The following is a 14,123-nucleotide window of genomic DNA, read 5'->3' as shown; positions in this document are numbered from 1 at the left end:
AACATCTTGCATCTTTGCATGAAACTCAGCTGTACCATGAGTCGATTCGAGGCCAAGTTGAACTTGAAAAGTAACAGGATCTAAGAGAACTAGTTCCACAGACATATCCCACATTGGATCAGCCTATTGCACATAGAAAAGGTATTATATCTTGCACTCTTCATCCGATGCACAATTATGTCTTACTCACGTTTATCTTCAGGGTACCAAGCATTCGTGACATCATTGATCAATATTCCTAGTTCTGTGTATGAAGCTTTAAAAGTGCCTGAATGGCTCAAGACAATCCTAGAAGAATACACAACCCTGGAAAAGAATGAGACTTGGACACTATTTGAGCTACCTCAAGAAAAAAGAACTGTAGTGTGTAAGTGGATTTTTTTAGTCAAGCAGAACCTAGATGGAAGTATAAATAGATACAAGGCTCGACCAGTAGCAAAAGGTTACACCCAGTCCTATGAGATTGGCTATCAGGAGATTTGCATCGGTTGCAAAATTCAATACCATTCGGGTATTACTGTCTAGTGCTGCTAACTTAGATTGACCTTTGATTCAACTAGATGTGAAGAATCCCTTTCTAAATGGAGATCTAGTGGAAGAAGTTTACATGGATATCCCTACAGGATTTGAGACAGAAAGCACAAAAGGAAAAGTCTGTAAACTAAGGAGAGCGTTTTATGGACTCAAACAATCACTCAGAGCTTGGTTTGACAGATTTGCTAAAGTCCTTAAAAGAGATGGCTACTCCTAGTCTCAAGTTGATCACATGCTATTTGTGAAACATTTTCTAGGTAGGAAAATCTTAGTACTAATTGTATATGTTGATGATATTATCCTCACAAGAAACCATGAACTAGAAATCAAAAGGCTCAAGACACTCCTATCTAAGGAGTTTAAAATCAAGGATTTGGTACAACTCAAATACTTCTTGGGAATGGAAATTGCTAGAAGTCACAAGGGAATTTGTGTCTCAAAGAAAGTGTGTTCTTGACCTACTACAAGAAATTGGGTTGAGCGGATGCAAGCCAGTTAATACACCTATGGATCCTAATACTAAAGTTAAGGTCTCGGACTGATGAAATGGAAGTCGATAAAGGACGATATCAACGATTGGTAGGCAAACGTATTTACCTAACTCACACTCATCCAAATATAAGCTTTGCTATCAACTAGGTAGCCAATTTCTGGGAAATCCATCACTTGGATGCTGTAATCCGAATATTGAGATATCTAAAATGGGACCCAGGAAAAGGACTCATGTTCAGAAAGATAGACAAACGAACCTTGGAGGTTTACACCGATGCTGACTGGGTAGGTTCACCTAGTGATTGAAGATCTACTTTTGGATATTGTACGTTCATTTGGAGAAATTTGGTTATTTAGTGTAGTAAAAAACAAACAATGGTCGCTCGAAGTAGTGTTGAGGTTGAATTCTGAGCTCTAACATTGGGTATTTATGAGGGAATTTGGTTACAACGAATTCTTACATAACTTATGCTAAAAATAAGAGATCCAATTCAAATTATGTTTGATAATTAGTCAGCCATTGTTATTGCCATTGCCAAGAATCCAGTTCAACATGACCGTACCAAACATGTAGAAATTGACAAACATTTCATTAGTGAGAAGATTGACATCATGCTCCTCCATGTGCCTTCAAAACACTAGGCAGCTAACTTTTTGACAAAGACACTATTCAAACCCAACATTACCGAACTGAGCTCGATTATGGATTTGGAGAGCATTTATCACCTAGCTTGAGGGGAAATTCAAACTCGGCAACCTATTATTTTATCCCTATTTTGTAGGATTTATTTTGTGTAATCTATTCCCTCAATGGATTGTAATTAGCTCATACTTATCACATCCTTGATTTTAAGTGATCCACATCTCTGATTTAAGAGATTTATCTTTGTATATAAGGAGGATGTTCTATCAATGAAATACAATTTTTCCACTATAATTTTCTATCAAACAACATCTTTGTTTAATTCACCACTATTACTGCTTCATCGAGTGGCTAGGCAACCTTGTTAGGCGATCATTTTAAAAATGACTTAGGCAATTTGTTTAGCAGTCTGGGCAGGTATAAGGAAAATTATTTTTTTATAAGTCACTATTGCATGTGACATTACTACTTTTATCTATCTTTTGATATTATAACATTTTCATAATGTAACATGATATTAACTAAACTAGTGATACGTTTTCTTGCAATTTGGATTGATGAATATGAATTGTTGAATTTTATATTTTATTTTGGTTTTTATTTTTTGGTTGCAATCTAAAATATATTAATCGAGAAAGAGAGACCAAAGAGATTTGATTAGCAATAATAAAACAAGGTAAAATAGGAGGATCCATATACAGACCTCAATTAGTGAGATAATGATTTGTTTGTTATTGTTGATGTTTTTATAGTTATCATTTGATAACTTATTTAGCTGACCGCTCTTAGTGGTATAAGGGCTCAGTTGTCGTTGTCGATGTTCTATAACGTATTTGCAAATTTTGATAAATTAATGAGTCAATATATAATACATTAATATTAGTCATTTTTAATTTAATTTTCATTTTTATTGAATTTTAATATTAATGGCCTTGGCCTTGCCCTCTGCCAAAGTGCCCACCAACCTCATAGGTAGTAGGTAGTGGGTTGATCGCCTCCTACTTGGAAAGACCTTATATTTAGCTAGGATGTGACTTCCTAGGAGTCCAAGGAGCAAAATTATGGTATCATTTTATTTTATTTTATTTTTTGACAATAGTAGGTCATAAAGTGTATATGTAAAAATACCTTGATGCCTAAAAAAGTCATTTTGACCCCCGAAATATATTAATGCCCCTTGTGAATTAGAATATTCTACTCATTTTCTGTTAAAAAGAACTCTTATTAAGTGTAAAATTATCATTATATTGAGATAACACCTTAATATCCATTTAAATTCAAAATATTTATTTTTATTGATTTTGGTCTTACAAAATTAATGATACTTTTATTTGTCTAAGTTACTTAGTTTCAAACCTCGAAGAAAACTATAAAGAAGGATTTAATTCCATTTTGATGGGGGTCTCTTGGGTATGTAATAAAAAGGAGGAGCTTGTTCTGAAGAAAACAAGCTGTGGTGCATGATTTGAGTAAAAAAACTAAAACCTATGTGCATCCTTTGGGCAATTTGCCCAATTTGTATTGTGTTACTGTATCAATTTATTTTCCCTTTTAAATTGAGGAACACATTTCTAGAATTGAATGTTCTAGCATGTAGAGTTACTTGGAGTTGCAATATCTGGATTCTGTTATCATTGCCAAAGAAGTTTCACTTTTCTTCCTAATCTGCAATTTTCTTGGTTGACAAGGCTGCACGTCTAGTTGTTTGCATGTATTAAAGGGGAAAATGCTATGCGTCCCTTTTTTTCCCTCTTGCAAGTTTGAACTGTAGCTGCAACTTAAGTGCATTTGGTAATTTGTCATAATTGTTTCAGGCCGAAGAGCAATTAATTCCTATTTTTCACAACTATAACATGCGGCCACAGGTAATTTAGTGCTAATGACTTAAAAATCTCATCTCAATTCTGATCAACTAAAGGATGACTGCTTTGTCTAGGCACTTTCTTCATATGTATTTATAGCAGCTAATGTGATACTTCATGAAAGTGACCTTGCTGCCCAAAGAATACATTTAAATGAATTATTTCCTCCAATAATTCCATTATTAACCTCACATCATCACAGTCTGCGTGGTTTTACTCAGGTACTGTATTTGCTTCATTCAAGTTGTGAAGTTTTGTAGCATTTGTAATCATATTAGATTCTTTTGGTTTCTCATCCTTTGATGTTTCAGCTACTTGTTTATCATGTTTTATGCAAATTGTGGCCGATTATGAAAAATAATGGTTCAGAAGTTGCATCGCTAGCGGAGAAGTGTTTTGGGGATTTGAGGTTATATTTGGCAGAAAATATAGACTGTGTCAAGTATGATGTTTATCTCTTTTTTCTAGCTGATTGTATTTTGTTATCAAATTTTTTTCCTAACTATTTATTAATTGAGCATCTAGTTTTCAAGAAAGTTATTGACCTATTTGGCTTGATCCGTACTTGTTTTCCAACTATGTTGGTTTGATGTTAATATTGCTGTTTATCTATGCTTGTTTTCCAACTGATCGCCTTCTACATGATGAAAGCTTATGTTTCCTAAGAACTTGTTCCTGATGCAATTGGCTTGTGATTGTGGATGACCATATCATGAAATGTGTTTTGATATTTGAGTAATATGTTTATTATTAAAACATGTTTCGTAGATTGTTGGGGAGATTATTGGTATAGTCGGGCTTCTGAGTTAAGGTTGATCAGGTACTTGATATGGAAAAGTCTAAGTGGGTTAATTTGATTGGAAACTTGGCAGATGAAAGTTCAATAAGTGTTGGCAATGGAAAGTCCAATAAGAGTTGACAATGAAAGTTCAAACATCTCAAGGTAGATATGATGTTTGGTAATTGATGAAAAGTCAAGGCAAGTTGATGAGGATCGGAAGTCTGACACATGGAGAAATTTCGATATGTCATTGAGGATTAGATACTTAGCAGTGGAAGTCTTAGATCAATGGTGATCAAACTTTAGGTAGTTGAAGTTTGAAAGCATAGAGGCTTCTTGGTTAGTGAAGTCACAAAGACAGAGTCTCTTGGCATGAGAAGTTATAGAAGGATAAGGTCAATTCGATACTAGACAATGATAAAGTCTTGGTAAGTTGAAGACGATTTATACTATGTAGACAAGGAAGGCTTGAAGATACGACGTCTTTTCACGGTTGGAATCATAGTGGTAGTCTATTGATGAAAATAATCCAATCGATTGAGTCAATTGATGATTTTGAAACCACAAAGTTATGGTATGGTTGAATTTGGGGCTACAACAATCGACTGATAGAAATGATTTAGGATTTCTAGCTAATCCACTAGTGAATCTAAAACCATAAAGTTATAATTTGGACAGGTTCAGGGTTTAGGGTCTGAGTAGTTAACTCAAGTAGAACACAAAACAAATAGAATATTTATATTTAGGTTCTATTTGTCTACTAACCCAATTGATTGGAATGGTAATATCTATTTAATGCCGCCAAGACAAGAAACTGTCATCTGGATAAAGATGCAAGTAAAATGTTGAATTCTGATGTGTTACAGTGGAGTAGTCGGTGTTTGATTAGTCGATTGGGCAACGTGTTCTTCGTGTAGAGGCTGATGAAGACCGGATTCGTGGAGGCTTTGAGCCTAACGTTTATAGGGTCCTTTGGGCAAGTGTTGCTATATTCTAAGGCTTCTAGAAAGCAATCCAAAACCATCAAAGACAAAGCAAATCAAGATTGTGATTGCTCTAAAGTTTATTTTTTTTCATTTCTTTTTTTCTTATGTTCTTGTATCTTTTTGTATTTCTTGCAAGAATATGATTTTAAGAGATTTCTCTACCTCTAAAAGATATCTGTGAGGGAAAAAACATAGTGGTGTTGTGTGGAGTGATGCACGTTATTGATCTTAGGCTAAGGAGTTGGAACTAAGGATTTCAAATCACATAAAGCTTTGTGTGGTTTGCATTTCTTCTCTTCATATTTGCTTTGAGTTTTGTTTCTATTATTTCAGTTGTGTACTGATTTGTAGATGAGCAAACGATTACAAAATATGCAAGCGTCGTTCCACCCCCTCTAGCCACATCTAATGGTAACAGAAGTGATATCAGAGTGAGGTTGCGTTTCATCGGACTAACTCCCAAGGAGGCAAAGTGCTAGAGGAGCCAAATTCATGATGGATTTCATAGGTAGCTATGGCATTCGAGTGCTACTAACATTTGGAATAAGAGATTTCACATATTGGAGTTTGTTAGAATATTTAGGGATAAATATTATGTTTTTCTTTTTTATAAAATAATTCTCCTAGAATAGGTCTCTATATTCGTGTATAAATAGAAGCTTTTCTCTTGTAATAAAATAAGATTTCATATTATTTTATATGGTATCAGAGCCATAGTTTTTTTTTCTTCCTCCACCACCTCGTTGCGTGTCTTCCTCATCGCGACGTAGATCAGGCCTCCCTCGTCGCGCGTCCTCCTCGTCGCGACGTAGATCAACGTGTCTTCCTTCGCTCGAGCAACTTTCGCTGCCGCCAGCATCCGGAACACCACCTCCCGACTTCCTCGTCTCGTCGCTACGCATCAGCCAGGCGCAGGTCTTCCCCGTCGCGTCTTCCTCGACGAGATTCTTGCGCTGCATCCCTGTGTTGGCGTGGCGTCTCTCGGCGGTGGTCGCACCGACATTGGGCCGTAGGACGCTCAACAACCAGTGCCGCCAGGAGCAAATACAAAAGGTACGATTTAGATCGCTCCCCCATCCTTTTTCCCTCCTCGCTTTCTCCCTCCCAGAAGTAGCGACGGTGGAGGTGGTTAGGTCACGAGCTCGCGCTCTTCATAGAGAGCGAGCAGCGCGTGAATGCTTTGGATGGCGAAACAGGCCTTCGGTATGCTTCCCTATTTATCAACTTTGGTCTCTCGAAACAACAACAAACTTCCACCTCATAAGGGTAGCGAAGGACACCCTTGGTGTAATCATTGCCACTGACCAGGATACATGATTGATAAATATTAGAGTCTATATGGTCGACCTTCTCGTGCTACACAGATCATCCAGAGTTCTGTCGCTCCTTCAGTTTCCACTTCACAATTGCCACCAAATCCGACCCCACCGTTTTCCTATAACGACTTTCTGAAATGGTATGAGGATCGAAAGGTCTTTGATTCCCCTGTTGTCGTTGCACTCACTAGTAATTCCTTTGCTGGTATATCTCACTCTTCGAGTTTTTGGGTTCTTGATTCCGGGACCACCGATCATATCACTGGTAATAGATCACTTTTTTCTTCTCTCTCTACTTCTGGTTATTTACCTTTTGTCACCATGGCAAATGGTTCTCAAATTCAGTCCCAGGGTGTTGGTATTATTCATCCTTCTCCGTCAAATTCTATTTATAATGTTCTTTATGTTCCCGATGCTCCTTTTAATTTATTATTAATTAGTCAGCTTACTCGGTCTTTTGATTGTGTCATCTCGTTTATTAAATCCTCTGTTTCCTTACAGGACCGGAGTACGGGGAGGATGATTAGCTTCGGATATGAGTCTCATGGCCTATATCGGCTTCAACAGTCCTCTCTTGTTGGTTCGGCGGCGGCAGATAATTCATGCTCAGTTAGGACATCCAAGTTGAAACAATTATATCCTGGTCTTTCTCACTTAGATTCTTTATTTTGTGAATCATGTTAATTAGGAAAGCATGTTCGTAGTTCTTTTTCTCCTCGCACTGTGAGTCGGGCTACGTCACATTTTATTTTGATTCATTTCGATGTTTAGGGTCCGAGTCGTGTTTCTTCTACATTAAGGTCATGATACTTTGTTACCTTTATAGATGATTTTTCCCGTTGTACTTGATTATATCTGATGAAGGATCGATCGGAGTTGTTTTCGCTTTTTCAATCTTTTTTCTATGAAATTAAATCTTCATTTGGTATTTCTCTTCGAACCTTACAGAGTGATAATGTATGTGAGTATCTATCTACTCCATTTCAGACCTTCTTGACGTCTCATGGTGTGTTACATCGGACGTCTTCTCCTCATATCCCTCAACAGAATGGAGTTGCTGAACATAAGAATCGCTATCTTCTTGAGATCACTCGGACTCTTCTTCTCCATTCTCATGTTCCTCTTCAGTTTTGGGTGACGCTATACTTACTGCGTGTTATCTCATCAATCGCATGCCTTCCTCCATTTTGCAAGGTCAAATACCTCATCATGTTTTTTATCCTCATCAGTCTCTTCATTTTTTACCACCTAAGGTCTTTAGTTCTATATGTTTTGCTCATGCTCTCGATCCTGACATTGACAAACTCTTTCCTCGGTCTCATAAGTGTGTCTTCCTTGGGTACCCATGGTCTCAGAAATGGTACAAGTATTATTTCCTTACTCTCCGTCAGTACTTCATCTCTACTGATGTCACGTTCTTTGATTCAGTTTTATTTTTTGGGCCTAATGGATCTCCGTTCGAGTTTTCTCCTACACACGCACCAATGACTATCTTTTATCCTCCGGAGGAGTCTCTGTCGCCTCTGGAAGCATCTCCTCCATTGTAGTTTTTTCAGCGTCGTTTTCGTCCTGCTTTATCGCCGACCACCACTGACACTGCCATGGACACATTTTTGGAGCCAAGTCTTTCACCTCGTCCTCCGGTCCCATCTCCTGAGTCTGATATTCCCATTGCACTTCGGAAAGGTATGCGTTCCACTTATAATTCTTCTCCTCATTATGTTTCTTTGAGTTATCATCGTGTTTGTCATTCCTATTTTGCTTGTCTTTCCTCTTTTCGTCTGTTTTTCTTCCCAAGACTACAGGTGATGCCTTTGTCTATCTAGGATGGATACAGACTATGCTCAATGAAATGTGTGCCTTACAGAGCAGTGAGACTTGGGACCTCGTTCCTCTACCGCTAGGGAAGTCAGTTGTCGGTTGTCGATGGGTATATACAGTGAAGGTTGGTCTAGACGGAAAATTTGATCGGCTTAAGGCTCGCCTCGTTGCTAAAGGATATACTTAGATCTTCAGATTGAATTATGGGGATACTTTTTCTCTTGTTGCTAAGCTATCCTTTGTGCGCTTATTCCTATCCATTGCTGCAATTCGACATTAGCCTCTTTATTAGTTAGACATCAAAAATGTTTTCTTACATGGTGATCTGCTCGAGGAAGTCTACATGGAGCAACCTTCGTGTTTTATTGCTCAAAAGGAGTCTTCTGGTCTTGTATGTCGCCTGCAGAAATCTTTATATAGGCTCAAGTAGTCTCCCAGAGCATGGTTCGATAGATTTAGTACTATAATTCAACAGTTTGGCATGACTCGGAGTGAGGTTGGCCATTCAGTCTTTTATCGTTACTCATCTACTGGTTGTATCTACTTAGTAGTTTATGTTGATATTGTTATCACATGTAGTGATCATCTCGGAATTTCATAGGTAAAATAATATCTTTTCAAACATTTTCAGACAAAAGATCTCGGCAAACTCAAAATATTTTTTGGGGATAGAAGTAGCACAGTCCAAAGATGGGATTATCATATCCCAAAAAAAGTATGCAATGGATATTCTAGAAGAAACAAACATGTTAAACTCAAAGACAGTTGACACACCTATAGATTTTAATGTCAAGCTCATGCCAAATCAGGAGGAGCCTCTTCCAGATCCTCAACGATACAGACGATTAGTAGGGAGATTAAGCTACCTTACTGTTACTCGTCCGGATATCTCTTTTGCAGTAAGTGTAGTAAGTGAGTTTCTCAATTCTTCATGCAAGGAACATTGGGATGTTGTGACACGCATTATCTGATATATCAGAGGTGCCTTAGAAAAGGACCTTTTGTACGGAGACAAAGGACATACTCGAGTCATAGACTATTCTGCTGCAGATTGGGCAAGATCTCCCATTGATAGGAAATCTACTTCTAGTTTTTGTATATTTGTCGGAGATAACTTTATTTCTTGGAAAAGCAAAAAAGCATAATATTGTGGTAAGATACAGTGCAAAGATAGAATATCGAGCTATGATCATAGCCAGTCAAGAACTTATATGATTCAAATAATTGCTTCAAGAGCTAAGATTTGGAGAGGTTACACAAATGCCACTTATGTGTGACAATCAAACCACTATGCATATCGCCTCGAATTCAGTTTTTCATGAGAGAACAAAGCATATTGAAGTCGACTGTCACTTTGTCAGAGAAAAAGTCATATCTGGTGTAATATCTACTAGTTTTGTTAACTCACAAGATTAACTACCAGATATATTCACCAAGTCACTGAGAGGTCCTCGAATTGACTACATATGTAACAAGTTGAGTACATATGATTTATATTCTCCAGCTTGAGGGGGAGTGTTAGAATATTTAGGGATAAATATTCTATTAACGATAAATATTTTGTATTTCTTTTTTATAGAATGATTCTCCTAGAATAGACCCCTATATTCGTGTATAAATAGGGGCTTATCTCTTGTAATAAAATAAGATTTCATATTATTTTACAGAGGTCATGGATGAAGTACATCATAAATTATTATGAGGCTCCAAGGAATAAAAAAGGAAAAGAAGTAAATGGACTGATGAACAAAGTTCAAACGTTGGAGGCAAATAATAAGGTAGCAATATTTTTAATTGAAGTTTTGCCCAATGATGCTTTGTGTAGGATAGGTTAATATAAGAGCATTCATGATCTATGGAGCAAATTGATTACATTTCATAAGGGAGAGAACTAAAGCATATCAGTTAGGAAACCTTTACCTAGTTTTGGCATCATAGATAAAATTTAGAATGTTAGGTGAGCCTAACACATATTGTCAAATTTTAAAAGGGGAGATTATTATTGCAATTAACCCTAATCAAGGATGAGCATGATATGAATTATGTTTTCATGTTTGAGTAATATGTTTGTTAGTGAAACATGTTTCAGAGATTTTTTAGGAGATTTTTGATATAATCAACCTTTGTTAGAGGTTGACTATTATATAAATTGGATGAGTCAAGTAAGGTAAGGTTGACCGAATACTTGTAATGCAGATAAAGAAATATATTAGCATAAATAAGATAATGATTGAAGAAAAAGACTAACAACTGCTCGATTTAATTAAAAAGGCATCTCCACATCACAGCTATTACACCTTTCTACTCGATAAAATAAGCAAACACATCGATATTAAAAAGACAATTGTTGAGGCTAAAAAGTCGTCTCCATTTCGTAACTGCTTTACCTTCCCACTTGATAGAGTCAAATATTTTTTAGTTGAAGAGAATAATACAATAAAGAATTTAATTTTATTAAAAGGTATCTAAGTCGTTAATTTTATAATTAGTTGGAACTTCTAAAAAGTTGTTTAGTGTCTTAGCAAAGTCTATTAGGTTTTTATTAGAATAAATTAAGATTCTATTTAAAAAATCTGTTATTTTATAAAAAATAAGTTGTGTTATCAAACTATAAAAGGGGTTAAAATCCCATGTAATACATAAGTTTTAAGTTAATAAAGTTTTCAATTTTTTTTCTTATGGTGAGCATCAATAACTTTCCTCTAGATGGGGATTGTATCTTTATTCGCTCTACCGTGCTGTGTCAAATGATATCAGAGCTTTCCTCTAGGTGAGGATCGTATCGTTTTTCTTCTATTTAGCTATGTCAAATGGTATCGGAGTTGAATTCCTAATTCGATGATCAATACTTTCCCATCCCTCTTCACTACTATTGTTAGTCAGTTTATGCCATCTCCAACAGTTAATCATTGGACAACGTTAGAGCAAATTTTGTGTTATTTGAAGGGAGTACCCAGACGGGGTATCGTATATAAAAATCATGGGTATACTCATATTGAAGGTTTTTCAGATGCAAATTGGGCAGGTTCTAAAATGGATAGAAGATCTATTTCAGATTATTGTATTTTTGTTGGAAGAAATTTAGTCTCATGGAAGAGTAAAAAGCAAAATGTTGTGTCACGATCTAGTGCAGAGTCAGAATATAGGGTTATGACACAGTCTGTATGTGAGATAATATGGATGTATCAACTGTTGACTGAAGTAGGATTTGAAATTTCAATACCAATAAAATTGTGGTGTGATAATCAACTCGCTATTCACATTGCATCAAATTCCGTGTTTCATGAGCGAACTAAGCACATTGAAATAAATTGTCATTTCGTTGTAATACATGATATCTGAAGATTGGAGAGCAACTAGGGGACATCTTTACAAAAACATTAAATGTCAGGTTGATTATTGTTAGAATATTTAGGGATAAATATTCTTTTAATTCGTTTTTTCTTTATAGAATAATTTTTTCTAGAATAGGTCCCTATATTCATATATAAATAGGGACTTATGTCTTGTAATATCCCAAGTGATTCCATAATATTTTACATGGTATCAGAGCGAGGTTAGGATTAGGTTTATCCGCCAAACCCTAGCCGTCGCCCATCCCTTTCTTCTTTTTCTTTCTTTTCTTTCTTTCTTTCCCGAATTAGGGTTAGGTTTATCCGCCAAACCCTAGCCGTCGCCCATCCCTTTCTTCTTTTTCTTTCTTTTCTTTCTTTCTTTCCCGAATCACTCCGAATCATGCTTCTACATTGGTATTTCTCTTCGAACCTTACAGAGTGATAATGCACGTGAGTATCTATCTACTTCATTTTAGACCTTCTTGGCATCTCATGGTGTATTGTATCGGACATCTTGTCCTCATACCCCTCAACAAAATGGAGTTGCTGAACGCAAGAATCGTCATCTTCTTGAAACCACCCGGACTCTTCTTCTCCATTCTCATGTTCCTCTTCAGTTTTGGGGTGACGCTGTACTTACTGCGTGTTATCTCATCAATCGCATGCCTTCGTCCACTCTACAAGGTTAAATACCTCATCATATTCTTTATTCTCATCAGTCTCTTCACCCTTTACCACCTAAGGTCTTTGGTTCTATATGCTTTACTCATGCTCTCGATCCTGGCATTGATAAACTTTCTCCCCGGTTTCATAAGTGTGTCTTTCTTGGGTACCCACGTTCTCAGAAAGGGTACAAGTGTTATTCTCCTACTCTCCGTCGGTACTTCATCTCTGCTGATGTCACATTCTTTGATTCGGTTTCATTTTTTGGGCCTAACGGATCTCCGTCTGAGTTTTCTCCTTCTACGTCTGCACCAATGACTATCTTTTATCCTCTGGAGGAGTCGCTGTCGCCTCCGAGGACATCTCCTCCATTGCAGGTTTATCAGCGTCGTCCTCGTCCTGCTTTGCCGCCGAACACCACTGATACTGCCATGGACACATCTTTGGAGCCAAGTCTTTCACCTCGTCCTCTGGTCCCATCTCCTGAGACTGATATTCCCATTACACTTCGGAAAGGTATGCGTTCCACTCGTAATCCTTCTCCTCATTATGTTTTTTTGAGTTATCATCATGTTTCTCCTTCCTATTTTGCTTGTCTTTCCTCCTTGTCGTCTGTTTCTCTCCCGAAGACTGCAGGTGATGCCTTTGCCCATCCAGGATGGAAACAGGCTATGCTGGATGAAATGTGTGCCTTGTAGAGCAGTGGGACTTGGGATCTCGTTCCTCTACCATCAAGGAAGTTAGTTGTCGGTTGTCGATGGGTGTATACGGTGAAAGTTGGTCCAGATGGAAAGGTTGACCGGCTTAAAGCTCGCCTCGTTGCTAAAGGTTATACTCAGATCTTCGGATTAGATTATGGGGACACTTTTTCTCCTGTTGCCAAGATGTCTTCTGTGCGCCTATTCCTGTCCATTGCTGCGATTCGACATTGGCCTCTTTATTAGTTGGGCATAAAAAATGCTTTCTTACATGGTGACTTGCTCGAAAAAGTCTATATGGAGCAACCTCCGTATTTTGTTGCTCAGGGAGAGTCTTCTAGTTTTGTATGTCGACTGCGGAAATCTTTATATGGCCTCAAACAGTCTCCCAGAGCATGGTTTGGTAGATTTAGTACTGTAATCCAACAATTTGGCATGATTCGGAGTGAAGCTGACCATTCTGTTTTTTATCGACACTCATCTACTGGTTGCATCTACTTAGTAGTTTATGTCGATGATATTGTTATCACAGGTAGTGATCATCTCGGGATTTCACAGGTGAAACATCTTTTTAAACACTTCCAGACAAAAGATCTCGGTAAACTCAAATATTTTTTAGGGATAAAAGTAGCACAGTCCAAAAATGGAATTATCATATCCCAAAGGAAGTATGCAATGGATATTCTAGAAGAAACATGCATGTTAAACTCAAAGACAGTTGACACCCCCATGGATCCTAATATCAAGCTTATGCCAAATCAGGGGGAGCCTCTTCCAGATCCTGAACGATACAGGCGATTAGTAGGGAGACTAAGTTATCTTACTGTTACTCGTCCGGATATCTCATTTGCAGTAAGTGTAGTAAGTCAGTTTCTCAACTCTCCATGCAAGGAACATTGGGATGCTGTGACTCGTATTATTCGATATATCAAAGGTGCTCCAGGAAAGGGTCTTTTGTATGAAGACAAAGGACATACTCGAGTCGTAGGGTA

General features: G+C 37.3%; 1 protein-coding gene across 1 annotated transcript in view; it reads left to right on the top strand.

Annotated features, from left to right (window-relative positions):
- LOC141817043 (uncharacterized) overlaps nt 1-14,123 on the top strand; it is a gene marked incomplete at its 5' end in the record, with an annotated part of 84,008 nt that overhangs the window by 60,730 nt on the left and 9,155 nt on the right. The window contains 3 exon segments of the mRNA XM_074704740.1: nt 3,484-3,534; nt 3,606-3,752; nt 3,843-3,973. Of these exon segments, the coding sequence (XP_074560841.1) occupies nt 3,484-3,534; nt 3,606-3,752; nt 3,843-3,973 (329 nt within the window).

Source organism: Curcuma longa, unplaced genomic scaffold, assembly GCF_044706935.1.
Source record: "Curcuma longa cultivar G26 ecotype Majalengka, Jawa Barat unplaced genomic scaffold, ITB_CL_G26_1.1 contig_19166, whole genome shotgun sequence".
Taxonomy (NCBI): domain Eukaryota; kingdom Viridiplantae; phylum Streptophyta; class Magnoliopsida; order Zingiberales; family Zingiberaceae; genus Curcuma; species Curcuma longa.
The sequence above is the reverse complement of the archived record's forward strand: the minus strand, read 5'-3'. Positions and strand labels throughout refer to the sequence as shown.